The sequence below is a fragment of the Macaca nemestrina genome, chromosome 9 (assembly GCF_043159975.1).
Source record: "Macaca nemestrina isolate mMacNem1 chromosome 9, mMacNem.hap1, whole genome shotgun sequence".
Classification (NCBI taxonomy): Eukaryota; Metazoa; Chordata; class Mammalia; order Primates; family Cercopithecidae; genus Macaca; species Macaca nemestrina.
In genome coordinates, this window is record NC_092133.1 from 125,688,379 (window position 1) to 125,709,465 (window position 21,087).

Consider the following 21,087-nt stretch of genomic DNA (forward strand, 5'->3'; position numbering starts at 1 on the left):
GACTATATTTACATCCATAAGTAACAGAATAGGGAAGAGGGAAGTATTCTTTGATCATACTAGACCACCACCTTAGATGCCGTATCTGGGAAGACCTGAGACACATGAATAATTAACTTTAAGCTAAGTAAGTAATCTCAGTAGTACTCCTAAAAGTTTATGGTTCATCTGAAACACATGCTTTTCTTAAATTCAGAATTTAAGGAAATTCTATTTTCCTAGTCACGCTAGTTACTTTATATTAGATAATCTAGATAAACTTTCAACCAATCTAGTCGGGTTAATTCAGTTTGCATGACTTCTAAGACTTTATATGGCTTAGCCAAACAGAAGATGAATAAAAATGGAAGAAAATGAGGTATAGGTGGAAAGTGTAATTCAAAGCCTATCTGAGAGAGTTGAAAAAAGCAACTTCAGAAAGAATTCTTGGTTTTAAAATGATGTATCTTCATAGAAAAGTATATATGCAAACATAAAAAAATCTCAATTCACAAAATTATTTTAATAACTACAGCACTCAATCAAGCCTAGTTTATAAAGTGTTCCAAATACCTAAAAATAATATGTGAATGAGGAAGATTTTTTCTATAATCAAACCCTTGTTCTCCCACAAAATTACATCCAAAGAGACATGTTAAAATTAATTATGTGTTGAAGTGCAAAATCTAAATTTTGTTTTAATACTTTCTAAAGAACATACATCTCCTAAAAAGAAAAAAGCAAAACGTTTTAATAGTATATAGGCTTATCCTATAGAAAAAACAAGGAACTTCTTTATTTTAAAAGGTCAATATCTTTATACTGTTATATTTAAGACAAGTTCTTAGGACACCAAACAGACTCTGCCATTCACAAAATCTAAGTGAATCCATAATAAGATAAAAAGAAATTTACAGGAAATCACAGTGGTAATAAATCTACTGAATTATTATTTATAGTGTGTTTGTGAAGAATACAGCATAACAAGGCAACAGGCCAGTATTTAAGGGCTGAAAGATTTATCCAACCTTAAACATATCAGTCTACGCAGGCCTGGAGTCTGTAATCATTATTGCAGTTTAATCTGTCTTTGCAAACCAAAACTAAAAAATAGACTGTGTGCTTCTGTGATTAATCATTTGCATTTAACACCAATCTGAACTAATATAAAAGGTCCAAAAATGCAGCACCAAGAACAAGGTACGGAGAGATGATGGAATTTGTTTAGAATACCATGTTCTGAAAGTGTCATGCCACCTTCTGTTAAATATTTGGTTCATTCCATTTTGTCATCCTGATTTGTATTCCGGAAGCCGTTAGAGGCTACAGGATTATTTCATTACAACCACAACATATGTTGGTGAGCAAAATCCCTGATCAGTTGCAAACTTCTTCCCCGTTAACCCCAAAGAATAATGGCACTTGAAAATCCCAAAAAGAGTTGTGGATTCCTAAGTCTCAACTTTCTGCACAAAGGACACCAGTGTGCAACGCGGCACCCTACAAAAAAAAATCAGTGTAAACAGTTTGTGAGTCCATGCTATACACGGCAGAAGCATGGAGTAGAAAGCTCAGATGACAATGTACTTTCAATGAAAATGGCCCTGCTGTGGAATCATAAAAATAAAGCAAAGTTGGCAGTCATCCTCTCAGCATTTGGTGTTCAACTTTGGAATGCTGCCAGGTACGTAAATGTAGCCAAGGAGAACACATGTCTTTAAGAAAATGAAGACATTTTCAAAAAAGAAAAAGAAGAGAAAACAGGGAGAGAGGGAGGAAGAGAGAGAATGAGAGAGAGACCAGAACTGCACTAAATAAGCAGTTGTAGTTACTAACACTGCCTCCTCTACCTCCCCCCTCATCAAAGCTGCTTTAACTTTGATGACCAGTACTTATTTGCAGATGTACATATTTTTCCCTGACCTTGGGAGCATCAAAGAATTTATACACTTAGCAATTCTTGCACAATCTCTTGAAAAGAACAGCACAAATGTTCTACCCATCCATGCCAAGCAGGACTTGTTACTCTTCTCCACCTATTTTTCTTTCAGTAAGTTAATTTATCTGCTTAGATTTTGGTTCTAAAATAAACTAAGACAACTAACCTTAGGGATTTTTTTTTCCTTCTTTTGATGAAGTTAGGAGAAAAGAAGTTATAGGAAAAACTAATTCACCTAATAGGCTATAAATTTTTGCAGAGTACTAAATACAAAAGATTAAGAATTATAGCTTTTCCAGGCTTATGACGATGATAAATGAAATTTCTTCATTCATGTATCTGTTCTCAACACATAGCCAAAGAGTTTATACTGGAATCAAAGACAACCTCGATAGCTACAATAATCTTAATAACAAGTCCAAGATAACTATACTTTTATGTATTAAATATCTTATAGCACATAAACGATTTGAAAATAATATTCATTCGTTCTAATAACAGTGCTTAAAAGTCATGTTTAACACCTGGTTCTCCTTAATAAATTAAAATTATGACAACTTACAAAGCAAAAGCCCCTGTGAATTGCAACACAGTTTCTAAAGGGGTTACTGTAAAACTAGGTGCCATAAATATGCCGAACTTTACCCAGATTCACAGCAGGGGTGATTCATGGGCCCACATCGGCCTCAGCCAAACCTCAAAACAGGTGATTCATACTTGATTTCATTTCTGTTTACTTTTCTTTTAAATAAAGGACTTTCAGAATTCCAAAAAGTTATGTTCCTATGACTTTTGCGGGAGAAAGGAAAAAAGTAAATGCTCCTCCAATTCCAGTTCCACTTTTCATGACCAGCAAAAGCGGTGTAGGATGCCAAACAGTATCACAAACTAGGAGTCTGAGGAAGTTTTCATGAGAGAAGGGAATTATGCTGATCTAAAAAAAAATCATGATGCCTAGTGAACATTTACAACGCTGAAGACATTCTCACTTTCCGGGACAGAAGGAAGTTAAAAGTAGAAGACTAACTTTTATCTTTGTACGTATTTGTCGTAGGACTTTTTCTTCACGTTTTCCTTAGACGAAAGAATGAAATGGTTATTATCATTTATACGTTTCCTTCAGCTACAAGGAAGTATAGCATAACCAATAAGGACAAGAATCTGGAGTCGACCACTTAGATTCAGATTTTGACTCCAACCTTACATGTAATGGGACTGTGGAAAAGTCATTTTACCTCTGCGCCTCCGTTTCTTCATCTGTAAAACAGGGAGACAGAACTTATAGTAAGCATTTAATGAATACTATTTTTTTCCCTCTGCCATAGTCTATTTCTTATTCGGGTTTAAACTAATGTTACAAACAGGCAGTAATATTTATAAGTAATAGTAATAAACTCTTAAATAATGCATATTAGGTACGGTTCTAAACAAATTACAAGTCATAACTCATGTAATCCTTACAACTAACTTTTTTTTTTTTTTTTTTTTTTTTTTTTAGACGGAGTCTCGCTCTGTCGCCCAGGCTGGAGTGCAGTGGCCGGATCTCAGCTCACTGCAAGCTCCGCCTCCCGGGTTCCCGCCATTCTCCTGCCTCAGCCTCCCGAGTAGCTGGGAGTTTACAGGCGCCGCCACCTCGCCCAGCTAATTTTTTGTGTTTTTAGTAGAGACGGGGTTTCGCCGTGTTAGCCAGGATGGTCTCGATCTCCTGACCTTGTGATCCGCCCGTCTCGGCCTCCCAAAGTGCTGGGATTACAGGCTTGAGCCACCGCGCCCGGCCACAACTAACTTTTGAGGTAAGCATTATTTTCCAGAGGAAAAGGCTGCTGTACAGAAAGATTCAGTTACTTGTCCAAAGGCCAACTAATAAATAGCAAAGCTGGAATTCAGACTCATGTAGCCTGGCTTTCGAGTCCAGGCGCTTACCCCTAACCAGCTGCTTGAAGAAAACTGTTTAAATAAATCTTATAACGTCATAACTTACATAAAAGATAAATAGAGAAATTTTGCATTCAGTATATAAAGTATGTATTGCATCTAGGTAACATTTTTGTCTGCAACCTAAAAGAATGACATTTAAAAAGCAATCAGAAAAGCCACAGTTAACTTTTTTTTTTTTTTTTTTTTTTTTTTTTTTTTTTTTTTTTTTGAGATGAAGCTTCGCTTTTCTTGCCCAGGCAGGAGTGCAATGGCACAATCTTGGCTCACCGCGGCCTCTGCCTCCTGGGTTCAAGCAATTCTCCCGCCCTAGCCTCCCAAGTAGCTGGGATTATAGGCATGCACTGCCATGCCCAGCTAATTTTTGTTTTGTTTTGTTTTGTTTTAGTAGAGACAGGGTTTCTCCATGTTGGTCAGGCTGGTCTCAAACTCCTGACCTCAGGTGATCCTCCTGCTTTGGCCTCTCAAAGTGCTGGTATTACAGGCATGAGCCACCACGCCCAGCCCACAGTTAACTTTTGTTCTAATTAATGTTTTAGGAAACTGCAAGGAAGAACAGATTCTGTCTTTGAAATATTTGATATACTGTATAAGATGAACTGGTTTATCACTTTACAACAAGTTTATATGGAATAGAACCAACAGCAACCTCATCTTCCACAGTTCATGGGAAATCCCACTAACATCTGCCACGCACAATCAATGACCCCTATGGACAGACCCCTTCCTGTACTACTGGGTCAAGACTCAACCCTTTCCCCAAAAGGTAACATGGAGCCAATGTCCGGGGAAAATTAACTAACTTCTTGCGGTATGCCATTTCCCCAATTCCTCTTGTAACATATCACTGACTTCAGATAAGTTGATAATGTCAAGGGCCAGAAGACTAATTAGTTGACTAACTAATGGTGAACTGATTTATTAACAAAATGGAAACTTCATCTATATAACTGCAAAAATTATTTTAAGGTAGCTGCTATTCTGCTTTAGAGTCTAACACAGAAACATACCCAGAAGAAAACTTTCCTTAAGACCATTCTTAAGGTAAATTTTCTTCTTAAAGGTAAATTTTCATTAGCTAACTATACAACTAAAAGTTTGGAAAGATAAAACCACTGGTAAATGCTTTTTACCCTTTTACTGTGTAGCCTTTTTCTGCTGATGTTACAATATATTCCAATATGTTTCACCACATTCCAATAACTATAATTTTAATCAAATTGCTACAGAATATGACTAATGAGAAATTGACTACAGAGTGATAAAATGTTCTCATAAAACCTTTCATGTATATAATGTGATATATACAGTATGTATATGACATTGACATATATATGACATATATATGTATATGTGTCTATATGATATGTTCTCTCTCTCTCTCTCTCTCATTCTCTCTCTCTGTTCTCTAGCTGTTCCCTAGGTCTAGCCACAGTTAAATTGTGGGTTAGATATCAGAAAAATGGGCATTAATACCACAATGAGCTACCACTGCGCTGTCATAAAACTGACTGTAATGAAAAACATTGACACTACTATGTTTTAGCAAAGATGTAAGACAACCGAAACCGTCACCCACTGCTTGTAGAAGTGCAAATTGGTACAACCACCTTGGAAAACTGTTTCACGGTGTTTACTTTAGTTGAACACAGGCATGCCATATTACCTAGCATCCACTCTATTCACTGAACAAAAACACATACATATGTCTATCAAACAGGCACATAAGAACGTGCATAGGAACATCAGTCTCAGTTCCCTCAGCTGGAAACAGCCCAATGTCTACCAACAGAGAGCACATAAATCAAATGTCTTTCCACACAATGGAATGCTGTAAAATCACACCAACAAGCCAAAATCAACCAAAGACAATCCACAAATTATTAAAATGTCCAACATAGATAAATATAACAGCCATAATGTTCAGTGAAAGAATTTAGATACACAATGATTCCATTTATATAAAACTGCAAACACAGGTCAAACAAATGTATGGTACTGGAAGTAAGGATGGTGATTATCTTTAGTGAGGAAAGAGGGAATATGATTGAGAAAGGTCCAAAAGGGAACAGGTGGGGCTGAATGCTTATTTCTTTACCTGGGCGGTAGCTCCACAGGGGTTGACCTTATGACAACTCACCAGACTGAATACATGATTTGTGCACTTTTTGGCATATATGTTACATGATCAATAAGAAGGTTGATTTTAAAAGGCCCATTTTCAAGCCTAATTATATATTAATCTCTATTGTTCTGCTCAAGCTGCCATAACAGGTTACTACAGGGTGGTTTCAACGTTAAGAATTAATTGTCTTGCAGTTTTGGAGACTAAAAGCCCAAGGTCAAGGTGCAGCGGAGTTGGTTTTTGGTGAGGCCTCTCTCCTTAGCTTGCGGACTGCTGCCTCCTCACTGTGTCCTCACATGACCTTTTCTCTGTGTGCACGCATCCTCATCCTCTTTTTGTCTTCTTAAAAGGATAAGAGCCAGGTGCGATGGCTCATGTGTGTAATCCCAGCACTTTGGGAGGCTGAGACAGGCGGATCACCTGAGGTCAGGAGTTTGAGACCAGCCTGGCCAACATGGCGAAACCCTGTCTCTACTAAAAACACAAAAATTAGTCAGACATGGTGGTGCACACCTGTAATCCCAGCTACTGGGGAGGCTGAGGCAAGAGAATTGCTTGAACCCAGGAGGTAGAGGTTGTAGTGAGCCAAGATCATGCCACTGCACTCCAGCCTGGGCAACAGAGTGAGACTCCATCTCAAAAACAAAAAACAAAAAACAAAAAAAAAACAGGATAATAGTCCCATTGAATTAGAGCCCCACTCCCAGAGGCCTTATCTCCAAATATAGTCACACTGGGTGTTTGGGCTTCTAAAGATGAATTTGAGAGTTGGATAGGGGGACAATTTATTCCATAACAAACTCTCTGATATTCTCCAAGTTGATATTTTTTAAGTTCTTAATTCGTTTCCTTTATGTCAAATTTTCACATTATCTAAAACTTTTAAATCTTAGTATTATAAAGACTACCTAAAAGTATACCTAGTGTTTCTGAATATTTTACTTTTTAAATTTCTTACAAATAATATACTGTTTATAACAATAAAATTCTAAGGTTTTAAAAATTATATAGGAATTATTTTCAATTAAAGTGCAATAGTAGACTCTAACTGCAAGATATTTTAAAACAAAATCCATTTCTATTGGGCAAATACCTTTGTAATACCAATTATATATGCTCCCTAGCTACAGACAAGTAAGCAGTATGTGTCGATGCAAGTCACTCATTTAAAAAATATACACTTATATGAAAAAACAACATGTAAAGGGTATTTTTTCCAATTATTTAATAATCCAATGTGCTGCCAGGCATGGTGGCTCACGCCTGTAATCCCAGCACTTTGGCACACTGAGGTGGGTGGATCACCTGAGGTCAGGAGTTCGAGACCAGCCTGGCCATCATGGTGAAACTCCATCTCTACTAAAAATACAAAAATCAGCTGGGCGTAGCTTGTGCCTGTAATACCAGCTATTCACAAGGCTGAGGCAGGAGAATCACTTGAACTCGGGAGGCAGAGGTTGCAGTGAGCTGAGATCATGCCACTGCACTCCAGCCTGGGTAACAGAGTGAGACTTGGTCTCAAAACTAAATAAATAAATCATCATCATCATCATCATCATCATCATCTAATGTGCCCATTGTTACTATCTGCCATGCATTCCTGCAAACACTCCAGGAAACCATTTCTATTAAATATCTGGCTATCTTATGATAGCTTTTACTTATTTTCAAATGGCAGCAAAATAGGAACGCTGTTTTAACAGAATAGAGATTAAATTACCAAAGGAGAAATACAATTTTAACTCAGAACTCTTGCCAAAGACACTAGTTTTCCTTTTGTGACAGATGCAAACCAGCATTTAAGGGTTTTCAATGATATGCCTGTGTAATCATTACCCCAAAACCCATGCCATAGCAAACACCTCATCCTATTGATATTCTAAGAAACAGACCTGTATATTTACCCTTTGGGATAAATTTCCTTTGCCTTCTTACATGCTTATGTATGTTTTGGCAATATGTATCTAAATTTACATTAAATCATTTAACAACTCTTGTTATCACTTATAATAGTGTTTTAAGCTACATACATTACTAAGAACACAAAAGAAAATTACTGTGAAGAAAAACAAATTCCAGTTTACTTATACACACTATGGTAATCCCTCCTTGCCATGTGAATTGAGTTCTCAAAACTCTATGAAAAAGGAATTCACAGTCAAAAATATAACTTGAAAATGGAGTCCAGCGATTGCCTTTACGTGGCATTTCTACAGGGATTAAATGAGTAATAATGGGTTCTACACTATTCGTTTCTGTTCATTATGTCTTGCTTACTTGAAACATATCAGTTTTGTTTCCATACAATTTCAACAAGCAGCTTGGCATTATTTGTTGCTTTGCTGCAGCTACTATGCACACTAAGGAGCTAGTTTTTCTTCCTTTTTTTTTCTGTATCAGGTCCTGCGTGATGACTCAGAGTTGTAGATTCTAACTCTAGCTCTCCAAGTTCAATCTTCTTGTCTCAGAGGCAGAATAAATATGCACACTTGAAATGGAAAAGGCATTGGGTAACTTTCCTTTAACTGAGACACCCAAGTCACTATGTCCCAAGGCCCTCCCTTCATCAGCAGGACCATGATGCCTGGATTCTGCCCACTATAACATTAGGCCAACACACACATCTTCCGCTACCTGAGAGCCTTCCCAGCTCCTGCTGACACCATTAGAACATAGCTCTAGGGCTGGGCCTCACTTGGCTTCATCTTCTATTTTCTTTCTAAATGTTTCTAACCAAAAAAGCTTTGCTTTGCCCCTTCTTAACTCTTTTTCTCACTTCCTGCAACCACAACAATTCCCAATTGGCATGGGCCAGGATCCATTTTTTTCCAGTTGCCAAGTTACTTGGGTGTACCACTGGCATCCTCAAACGTTACAAGCAGGGACTGATGGCTGGGGACAGATCATCCTTTGTCTAAGGACAGTGCAAAGCAGCAGCAACCAGCCACGATCAAAATCCCCACCAATGCTGCAGGTGGACAAGTTCAAGTTCAACTGCGGCTAACTGTGGGAAGGAAACAAGAGGGAGACACCCGGGGAGTGCCACAAGGAGCCAATAAGGGTAGACGGCTAGTGAAATGTAACAGTCCCCCACAAAAATAAAACCCAAAACGTGATAAAGGATTTATAGGAGACCCTCCTGCCACACAAACTGGGGGCAGGGATGGAATCCATGGCCATGATGACGGACTCAAGCAGCACTAGGGAAAGTGGCATCCAAATGACACAGGGCAGCTTTTCCAGTTGACAACCACTGTTCTGGGGAGTGAGCTGTCATTGACAAGAGATGAAGAGAGCACTGGTCAGACACTGGCCATCCCTGAGCCACAACAGTGGATTCTCTGCAGCATGCTCCTCCTCTACTTTCCACTCCATGGAGAGGGGTTAGAGGAAGAAACAAGCTCACTCGTTCCTGATGAGACTTCATTCTCAACACGCAACCACAACCCTCAGAGGTCCAGCTGCCTCTGTGCCCTTCCTCTGGTAACGGAATTCCTTTCTGTTACCATATATAAGTGTGTTTATATGTTAGGGAGCCTGGCACTGTCTGTTTAGGGGACCATTCCAGGCTGCTTGGCAAGAATATACTACACGTTAAATGAGACGAAGGCTATGTCTCCAAAGGCAGAAATGGTCTAAATTATGTCTCAGTGATACTGCATGTTCTATTTAACCTCAGTAGCCTCAACCATTTCAAGACCAAGAACGATTTTCTAGTTTTCAAGTCAAGCTCGAAGTGAGAAGAAAACTCAACTAGAAGAACCCCAGCATCTCATAGATGGAGATACAGACGCACCACCAGCTCTCTGTCCCACTAAAAAAAAATTCGCCCCAAATCCAGAATCATTTCTGCTGGAGTTCTCTCACTCTGTTTCAAAGAAATCCTCTGTAATGAATTCTACACTTGTCTTTCCTCAACTTGCCAGGAAAGAGTGTAATTATTACTTAGTCTCACTTAAAATTAAAATATTTTAATTATGACATTAAACAGCACAGTTTTCACTTCAATTAAAAGTAAGTACAATCATACTACACAAACCTTAAGGAAAAGAGTGAAAAACCGCCTTTAAAAATCTAAAGTCATTTTAAGATACGTTTCAAAACCATGAACTTAAAACTGTCTTACCTGGCGAACAAAACTATTTGAGGTAGTGTCAGATGATGTGCTTCCATCAGATCCTTTAAATCTGTTTTTCCTTCTGGCTCCTTTTCCATATGACTACAAAAAAGACAAATAAGATTATTATAAGACCCTTTAACAGGAATGTAGGCCTAGTTGTAGAAAACGTCAAAGACCAAAAACAAGTAATATATTGCCATCATGTAAGCATCATTAGAAAGTTAATATTGGTGGGATTCCACAAATCTATTTCCAGTCAGTGATGATGTAGGGAGGACAGTTTTCTTTTCTGTTCTTTTTTGAGACAGAGTTTCACTCTTGTTGCCCAGGCTGGAGTGCAAGGGCACCATCTCGGCTCACCGCAACCTCTGCCTCCCAGGTTCAAGTGATTCTCCTGCCTCAGCCTCCTGCATAGTTGGGATTACAGGCATGTGCCACCATGTCTGGCTAATTTTGTATTTTCAGTAGAGGCGGGGTTTCTCCATGTTGGTCAAGGTGGTCTCAAACTCCCGACCTCAGGTGATCTGCCCACCTTGGCCTGCCAAAGCGTTAGGATTACAGGCATGAGCCGTCGGGCCCGGCCGGCGAGGAGAGTTTTCTTGGCAAAGCACTGAATAACTAGTGAATTAAAACAATGGATGTTACCTGCTCTAAATATGTTAGCAGGCAAGAGGCAAAAGCCTGTAATGATAAAGCATTTAAAAATAAACATTTAAAACAAGAAGTTAAAGGTAAGATGGTTTGTTTCAATAATAGGATTGGGCCAAGCACAAACATCTAAAAATGAACTTGCTTTTCCTATTACATTTATAGTTTACATTCAGAACCCTAAGAATAAACTACACATCAATCTATGTTTAATTCTAAGCACAGATACAGTAAGTGCAAATATTAAACATTAAAATATAAATGAACAATAGCTTAACACTGAGTTTAGAGTTAAATGCAGCACACAGGTTAGAATCCTGGCCATAGCAAATCTTGACCAAGTTTCTTAATTTTTTCAATCTTTTCATCTTTAAAATGGGGTTAAGTATTAGATGAAATAATACCTCATAGGATTAAGTATGAAATGAAATAATGTAGTTATAGCATTTAGCCTAAGATCTAACACATGGTAAGGACTCAAACTAATACATAAAAAGTGATACCTATGCAGGGGTTGGAAGACGTGGAAATGAACTGGACAAAAGTGTATATAACACGTTGAGAATTATTAGGCTCATAGAGACTTCATTAGATGATCAGAAATTTACACCATTTATTTTTAAAATCATCACATTCAGGTTTTGAAAATGCTATTTGGTTATGCTTCCTCTATTCATATGGTTTTCATTAAAATATCTGCCATAGTGTATGTAGCACTTAGGCAAGCTGAAATCTATTACAAACATTTGCGTTATGAGTAATTTAGATGAATTTGCAATCATTGAGAGGGTGGTATAATCTTAAAGCAAAAAATTTTCTTATAGATGTTTGTTCTGTTCAGAGTATCTAAGGGATTTATATAATACAAATGTGTTTCCATGACATTTAATTAACTCTCAACTTCATAAACGGCAAGAAAGCTATGCTGGGCTTTCATAATGTAATATACAAGGTTCTCCTCAGTTAACAGCTTATTCTTTTTACTTATGTAAACATTATTCAGTAAACTGTTGAAAAATAACATTCTTTTAACCACTTTTTTTCTTTTCCAATTATTATGTAAAGTTTTGGATAGATGCATTTTCTAAGGCCTAAGAAAGGTAAAATAAAGTATGAAAATCTCTTTAAAATTTTCTTTTAAATATATATTAACCCACGTGCAAAAGTACTTATTACCTTGAAAGTATTTTTAAGGCCTAACATGCTTCTTTGGGGGTGTAGGGACAATCTGTGTTAAATTCACCATTTACCCTCATGAGTAACATAAATTATCTTTGAGAACAAAGACAAAATATAATCTTTTCCTTTTTTTTGGGGGGGGAGGCAATGTCTTGTGCTGTCACCCAGGCTGGAGTACAGTGACATGATCATGGCTCACTGCAGCCTTGACTACCCCCACACCCCCTGGGCTCAAGCAATCCTCCCACCTCAGCCTCCCAAGTAACTGGAACTACAGGCACACATTGCCATGCTTGGCTAATTTTTTTGTTTTTTGTAGAGACAGGGTCTCATTGTGTTGCCCAGGCTGGTCTTGAACTCATGACTTTAAGCAATCCTCCCGCCTCAGCCTCCCAAAGTGGTGGGACGACAGGAGTGGGTTACCATGCCCAGCCTCCAGTACCATTTTTAAATGAACAGAAAAGAATATCTTCACAATTCTATTGTCCTTTAATTTTAGCATTTTAGTGATAAATATGTTTCATTATTCAGCTTCTTAGATGTGTAAGGTTTTTTGTGGTTGCTCACAGTTGTACATCAGGCACTGTGAGAGCCACACAAAGTTAAAGACAGTCACAGAGGAGGTGGTCGTTCTCTGCAAAAAGTTGGACACATTTAAAAACTCACATTAATTTTTCCAGGCCCCTGGGAATCCTGTTCATAAACGCTATTTCAGGCGTACTTAGCTACCTATGCAAAGGATACGTAATGAAATTATTACAGTTTTCAACTGTACTAAGACAGTTTACACACTAAACAACTATGGCACACTGAACTGCATGCATGCTGGTGATAGTTTTGAGAAAAAAAATTGTTCTTCCATTACTTAAATGTGTAAGTGATGATTTATTTAAAGTATTCATTTGCTCATGCCTTAAGAGTGTTAGATCAACGCTCTATCATATATCATAATTATTAGAAGACAAAATAAATATATATGCTTAATTGTATCTCTATTCTGCGATTTTACTAATTTCCACAGTCATTTCTCTTCTAAAGTTTCTCTTTTTTTAATTAAACTATAGAGTGACTACTTACTGACCACTTATATTTTTTTATAATAACAGTCAGGATCAAAAAACAAAAAAACATTTAAAGCATCTTTGGAAAGCTAATAGCCCATTTTTCATATACCTTTAAAAATGTTAATGAGAATTCATCCTGCCATTACGAAATTAAATTTCTTTTAATCTAATGCGTATTTACAATTAAGTCCATCTTGCTCGAAAGATTCGGTTTTCAGTTACTTGAAATCGTTGAAAATAAGGACTAGACGACTTCTTCTGAAGGAATTAAGGGGGAAAAAATGGGAAGGTCAAACCTCTCCCAGATGGAGAAGACAGGTAAGATGAAGTGTTCAAATATTCAGCTGACTGAATTTGAAAATATATATATATATAAATGTGTGTAATTGTTTCAAGTGCAGCCACTTTTGTGAACAATGGTTTTTCTAAATATTTTTTACCAACATTAAATATATGAACACCCAATATCTGAAACAGTTCATCATTAGTGTGGCCCAGGTTCTACAAAGAAAAGGGGAGACAGGAAAGGGGATTTGGCTATAGTACAAGGTGTTACCTATAGATTCTTCCTGACACGTGCAGGGCTCTATGTCCTTCTTGAAAAAGGAGTCCCAAAAGTCGCTAATTTCCACTAATTGCTATTAGCTACATGAAGCATAATAAAAACAAATTATGTCACTATAGTAAAAAGAAAAAAAAAACTCTTATATTTATATTACTTTATTTGTTTCAAAATATCAGGCTAAGATTTCAGAAACTAGGGGAAAAAATTCTTAAGACATTTCCAAAAATATATTAATGACTTATTAAAAAGACATTCAAAATTCATCATGATGTTAATGTCAGCTTAGTGTGAATGAATATCTTTCTTGACACTAAATAACTTAAGAGTGGACTCCAGTCTTAAAAATCAGCAAATAAATGTTGACCTTTTCACAAGTAATGAAAATCTAATTTCTGTATGATTGAAGGAGACAGGAGTAATTAATTATAGAAGTTGTCAGTTAACTGGAGATTTTAGCCGTGTACACAATGTTGGCAGTGTGCTTTGATGGTTATTGTGACAGCTCTCCTGCCTACAGATTACTTCCCGTGAGCATAATACTGACACTTAAAATTAGGCCGGGCATGGTGGCTCATGCTTGTAATCCCAGCACTTTGGGAGAGCAATGTGGGCGGATCACCTGAGGTCAGGAGTTTGACACTACCTTGGCCAACATGGCGAAACCGTTTCTACTAAAAAATACAAAAATTAGGCTGGGCGCGGTGGCTCACGCCTGTCATCCTAGCACTTTGGGAGGCAGAGGTGAACAGATCATTTGAGGTCAGGAGTTCAAGACTAGAGCGACCAACATGTTGAAACCCTATCTCTACTAAAAATACAAAAAAATTAGCCAGATGAGGTGACTGGTGCCTGTAATACCAGCTACTCAGGAGGATGAGGCAGGAGAATCGCCTGAACCCAGCAGGTGGAGGTTGCAGTGAGTCAAGATAGCACCACTGCACTCCAGCCTGAGTGACAGAGCGAGACCCTGTCTCAAAAACAAAAACAAACAAAAAATTAGCTGGCTGTAGTGACATGTGCCTGTAGTCCCAGCTACTCAGGAGGCTGAAGCAGGACAAATGCTTCAACATGGAAGATGGAGGTTGCAGTGAGCCAAGATTGCACCACTGCACTCCAGCCTGGGCTACCGAGTGAGACACTGTCTCAAAAAATTAAATTAAATTTAAAAAACTAGTCTCCATCTCTCTCAGTTCATATTCAGTGATGTTTATCCCCTTGAATTTCCAGACTTTCCTCATCTTATGACCAAAAACAAAGCCAAAACTATCCATAGAGAAATCATGTATCAAATCTCCTCATTTACCAATAGCTTAGTGTGAATAAGCTAAGGGTAAGATCCTTTACTAGGCAAGAAGTAGCTAAATGACATTCCTAGAAAAAGGAGTTGCCTTTTATATGGCTCAGTTCACACAAAAGCAGAAAGGAACAAGAAGCCTGCATAAATAGAGTTCTTGGGGATGGGGGTGGGTGTCTAGCAGGTAGAGGAGGGAGGAGGGAGGAGGGAGGAAGAAGGCCAGGAAGCAGAGATCTATCTGCCCAGTAAGGAGGAGCACAGGCAGGGAGGGCAGAAAGCCAGGAACAACACATGCCTTCTTCACAATCTACCTCCTGCCAGGCTTGGAAAGATCAGTAAGACAGGCCCGGTTCCTTCAAGTGATGTCATAAGTAGTTTTCTCTCTCTGTTATGTTGTGAAATAATACATTGTTACAATTAGTTTGTAACGTGGTTTTTGACCTATACTATGTATAGGATAGAGACAAGCTACACAATTGCAGAGTATCACCATCCTCTATGGGGTTAACGTATTTTGTTTAGCTTCTCTTGAACGGGCCAAGGCTACATAATTCAAAGGAATTAAATACAGCAACAGGTAAACCGAGTCTTCATATAAAAAGAGAGACAAAAAAAAAGAGCATGAGACTGTAAGAACAACAAAACCTCAAATCACTCAGATAGATTTCAAATTCTAAAACATACTCAGAAATTCTGATTGGCATGTCTGTAAATTTCTCCCATGCCACATCAGGAAAAAAAAAAAAAAAAAAAAACCATTCAAGAGGAAAGTGATGGTGTGGTTAGAAGTGAAGATTTCAGCAAAATATAAAGCACAGGACCTATGGCCACCAACTTTGGAGACTGCAGAAAACTCATTTGGACATGGAACCTAAGACTATTTCAGGAAAACAGTGTTGATTTAGTTCGAGAGCCACTAGAAAACAGCTGCTACTCTTTTTCGATAAAGCTCCTTGCTACAGCCATTCAGGATGTTGCCATCACATGCTTGAAAAGCATCTGGCAGACTCGGCTGGGGTGGGACCAGCTGGGACCTGTTGCTAGGAGCAAAACAAACAGGCCCGCTGGTTACTGTCTGTTCAGTTTCAGGTGTGACTGGAGGTGCCACTGACAATCTCCCTGAGGCCTAGAGTGCTGAGATACTGTTCTTGTTACTCCTCCATTTCCTCTTCTGTTACCTATCAATCCCTGCCACCTGCTTTCTGTTCACCCAACCTTCATGCAGGAGCTATTCAATTCCCCGGAGAATTACCAGTTTAATGTTGCCCCATAGAAATATCATATGAGCCAAATACATCATTGAAATTTTCCAGCAGCCACATTAAAAAGGTAAACAGTAACAGGTGAAATTAATTGTAACAATGCATTTATTTAACCCAGCATATCCAAAACATGATCATTGCAACATGTCATCAATTTAAAATTTACTAATGAAGATGTGTTACATTCTTTATTTCATCTTAAGGCTTTGATAGCTGGTGTGAATTTCACATTTACAGCACATATCAGTTCAGACTAGCCACATTTCAAGGGCTCAAAAGCCACAGGTGGCTAGCGGCTACCACAGTGAACAGCACAGATTTGGAGCTTGGAGAAAGGGTCCTCCGTGAGAATCTGGACTTTGGAGGTAGACTGTGTCCAAGTTCACACTGAAACTGTTTAACAGTTTACCTAAAAAGCAATGCAATTTTCTTAAATTGGAACTTTCAAGAATTTGCAGTTAGATTGCCACTCATTTCTTATGAAAGAAATGGATCCATTTTGGGCCGGGTATGGTGGCTCACACCTGTAATCCCAGCACTTTGGGAGGCCAAGGTGGGCAGATCACCCGAGTTCAGGAGTTTGAGACAAACCTAGCCAACATGGTGAAACCCCATTTCTACTAAAAATACAAAAAAATTAGCTGGGCATGGTGGTGGGCGCCTGTAGTCCTAGCTACTCAGGAGGCTGAGGCAGGAAAATTGCTTGAAACCAGGAGGTGAAGGTTGCAGTGAGCTGAGATAGTGCCACTGCACTCCAGCCTGGGTGACAGAGTGAGACTGTCTCAAAAATCAAAACAGAACAAAAACAAAAACAAAACAAACAGAAACCAGGGCTCTGAGAAATATATCATTTTGTTTATGGCAATGTACTGGGGCAAATGGACCGGAATGTATCAGGGTGCTCCCTCTCTCTAGGCAGACTGATTGATACAGAAAAGGAAAATGGCAGAGTTTGCAAATCTACGTCTTCTGCTTTCTTCATACAAATATAATAATATAATCCAGAGGTGAAGTAGAATGATTCCTAAAACCAATGATTGCTTTAGAGGTTCCATTTGTAAATAGAAACTCCATTTCTAGGTAGAACTGCCTAGTAATTCTGAGTAGAATTACTCGGTACCACACAAACGGAGGATGCTTTAGAGCCAGCCTCCTTACTCAGGCAGTTTTTACTGCTGGTCTGTTCTGCCCAAACAGAGATATGGAAGAGATGACTTTGCCAAGCCTCACACAACCCTATGATGCCATGATTTATTAGATATAAAATAAACAGGCAATGGTTCCCTCAAATAATGGATGTGAGATGAACGCAATTCAAGTCAAATTGCTTTCATTTTTGGAAGGCAGAGAAAGCAAGGAGATGAATGTTGATGCAGGTGAATATTTCTCTCTCTTAAACTTGCTTGTAAAATCCATTCTGCCCTCTCTGTTCTCTCTCCTTTATCTATGCAATCACTCGCTAATTCCTGTGAATTGAACTTTGAGATGTTTGATACACAGAACTGTCATATCCATTATCTTTTCATCTCTTTTTCTCTTAGGCCTGATTACCCCTGGCCCAAACTGTTACATCTGTCTGCCTCCTGGTAACTTCACTTCTGGACTCCTGAGATTTGAAACTATCATACAGAACATTTGCAAGTGAATATTCCCAAATGAGCTGTTAAGTGGGTCCTGTTTTGAACTCCTTCCACAGTTCCCTGTCGCTCAATACACTAAAGGTTCCAAGTCCCCAAGATGTAGTCTCAAATTGCTTTGTCAGTTTTATGCCTAACTGTGCCCGATCTTGACCTTACCATGCTCCTTTTAAACTAGAAATGATAAATATATACTGTAATATTTCTTACTTCTGGGGCTTTGTTTTATGTACGACTGCTTACCAACTGTCTCAGAAATATCTGGTGTAATCTGACCCATCCTTCGAATCTTTTTGCAAATGCCACCTCATCAGTGAAATCCTTACAGATTTCTCCAAATGGCATGTTTATTATCTTTATTCCTTTGAAGCCGTATACTAGTTAGAACTTCTCTTACAGCCCCTATACATACATCCTAATTGCTGCTACTGGAATATAAATTCTTTGAAGGCAGAAATTGTGTCTTTCCACATCAGAATCATTTCCACATTGCTGCTGTACAATAATTTGTTGACTTACTTTAATCATTATACATAAATCACAAAGTAAATTAGTATCTCTTATCTGAATGCCAGCCCTGACTTTGATCTCCAGGAATTTAGGAACTCTATTTTTATCATAAGAATAAAAACTTTTCTAAAATATCCCTCAAGGAAGATCAAAGGCAAATGAGGGTCTAAACGTCCTTTCCTTTGATGGAGGACTCGAATATTGATAGTATTCAAGACCTTCATCCTAGAATAACCGAGGTCTCCGGGTACATTTTTCATTCTATCTAACCTGGCAAGCGTCTAGATAAAAATCAGGAGTCTATAACAAATGCAAACTCTATTGGTTAAAATTCAGATCCTCTGGCAGAGACCAGATGGGAATGTAGCTGGTTCATTACATGTCCCCACTCGGCTTGTGAAGCAAACAGCCCAGGGCGGACTAAAATCTAGCTGTTTTACCACTACAAAAGAAATAGATTTCTGATTACACAAGTCCTTGGTTTCCACATTATTCCCCTTCTCGAATCAAAGTGAATTATGTGTTTTAAGTTAGCACATTAATTTCCCAATGGTAAAAGAAAGTTCAATAAAGCTAGACTACTATGCCACTTGGAACTGCCATGATTACAATATCAAAATATCTAGAGCACTCAGGTTCCACCTATGGAAACAACAGCAAGAAAACATTTGCCACCATTAGGTTGTCACACTCCTGCCCCCACGACTACAGCAAATGATACTCTAACATGCTCTCTCTAGTGTGTGTATGTGTGTCTATGTATTAATATATGTGTATACACACACACTATATATATAATACCACAAATTAAAATCTGGCAAATATAGGCTTGAAATCAACAAGCCAATACCGTTAAGCAAAGAGACATTTCTCCAGAATGCTTCCTGAAATGTAACAATGACCTCTTCACATCACTGGCCAGCCAACAGCCAGCCCGCAGCTAGGAGTCTGAAGTCATTTCCCTGCTGGGAGAAAAGTTGAGCGACTCCTCACTGCTGAGACCTGGAGGTGTCTGTAACCCAAACTGTACCTGCTGAAGCCTTACGTAAAAAAAAGCCACCTTGTCATTGCCCAGCGCCTACAACTGACATCTCCAATTTCACAACAACCTGCAGCGAAGCTGACTTTTTCCAGAAACCGCGAATACTTATCGGAGAGAAAGGGGATCCTGGAGATCCCTGAAATGGCTAACATTTCAGGGGAGACGGAAGAATAAAAACTTTCTTGTCCCCAGCTTGCTCGCTTCTTACGGGAAAGGCACGAGGTGGGACAGGCAAACCTTGGCAAGTGCCCGAGGGACTGGAGAGCTGTCAGCCCCAGGTGCGCAGCGTGGTCCGGGCAACTCTGGGGGGAAATCCGGCAGGGCGCCCCCACATTCGCTCCCCTCCTGCCCACCTCCACCCCATCACCCTCACACCCACGCCCATCCCGGTTCCGAGCGTGGCTAGGAGGGTCGGCATCGTAGAAAGCGCTGCGATGGGCCCCCTCCCGCCCACCCGGACTCACGATCTTCAGCAGGTCCAGTCCACTAGCCTGGTTCATGTCTCTCCATGTGCCTCTCCCGGGAAAGGGCGAGGAGGGCCAGCTGGGGCAGCCCGGGAGAAGTCTGGGAGGACGGGCAGGTCTCCCCCGCCCTTCCCCACTGGCTTTTCGGAAGCAGAGAAAAATGGAAGCCGAGGCAGAGCCAGGAAAAGGCGCAAAGGGGCAGGGTTCCCAGCGCCAGGAGAGGAGCAGAGAGTGGGCAAGCAGCAAGGGGAGGAGGTGGCTGACGATACCCAGGCAGCGGGGAGGTGCGAGGCTAGAGATCCCTGGAGCGGAGGTGCCGGGAGAGCCCGAGGTGGGTGCCCTGCCCGGCGGCTCACAAAGCAAGGAGAAAGCGCCGCGCTCTCGCTACCTGTGCGGCGGCTCCGAGCGCCCCCGCGGGAGCCACGTTCTCCAGCAGTTCCATCTGGATCTCCGGCGCCACCGCCGCCGCCGCTGTGGGAGGCGACTTGGACATGTCGCTTTGGACCATTGGCGAAAAGTCGGCTCGGAGCGAAGCAGCCAGCCCCGGCAGCGGATCCCCTCCTCCTCGCCCCCGCCTCCCGGCGCTCCGATCGGCTCTGGGGGACGCCCAGGGCTCAGGCCCGGCTGTTCTCGGCGCAGCGCCCCGCAGCGCCCCGGGACTCGGCGCCGCGCTGCCAGGCGCTCAGTGCGCGGGACGGGGCCGGGGCATCCGGCGAAGCGAGCAGCGCGGGAGGCGGGACGCGGGGGCGCAGCTGCGGTGCTGGGGAGAGGGGCGCCCTCCGCGGGGCAGCCGGGGCCGGGCAGAGCGGGCGCAGCGCGGCGGGGATCGGAGCCGCGGGCGCCGGGAAAGGTCCTCGCCAGGAGGGGAGGGAGCTCCGGGAGCGCGAGCCAGGGGGAGGTGCGTCGGAAAGCGAGAGTGACAAGCCGAAAAGTTCCTCGCGGGAGGCGCGCGCCGCGTGGGCTCCGGTTCAGCTGCTGCGCGTCGCGGTGGCGCACAGGCTGAAAAGTTTGCGAAGCCGCAGAAGCCAGGCCCGGCGCTCGACCCGGGCGGGGGGCGGGCGCCGTGGGGGCCTTGATCCTGTTCCCATGGCCCCACACCTCCTCTCAGGAACCCTAAAAGCAGATCTCTTAACTTCGGAGGGGAAGGACGACAGAGGCTGGGTTCCCACACTTAAAGTTTTAAATTTGTAAAGGCTGCTGGCAGCCCGGGAGAGCAAATGTCTGCAAAGAACATCCCCTGGGCAGCTGAAAGGCCTTGCTGATGTCAGTAATAAGGATCCAGAAAAAGAAATGGCGTTGATAAAGATCATCTGGTGATCCCACC

The 21,087-nt window shown here is 40.7% G+C and overlaps 1 protein-coding gene across 6 annotated transcripts in view; it reads right to left on the reverse strand.

The window, feature by feature from the left end:
• The window catches only part of LOC105488234 (calcium voltage-gated channel auxiliary subunit beta 2), a 405,027-nt gene extending 384,443 nt beyond the window's left edge, over positions 1-20,584 (reverse strand). For 2 of the 6 annotated variants that reach the window (XM_011752112.3, XM_011752110.3), the window contains exons 1-2: positions 20,152-20,584; positions 10,105-10,197 (exon numbers count right to left, since the gene is read on the reverse strand). In XM_011752112.3, the coding sequence (XP_011750414.2) occupies positions 10,105-10,197; positions 20,152-20,271 (213 nt within the window). In that variant the 5' untranslated portion in view covers positions 20,272-20,584. Of the gene's footprint in view, positions 1-10,104; positions 10,198-19,763; positions 20,024-20,151 lie in introns of those variants that run through there. The other 4 variants (XM_011752118.3, XM_011752111.3, XM_011752123.3 and 1 more) reach the window with 3 other exon arrangements.
• Positions 20,585-21,087: the final 503 nt, after the last annotated feature.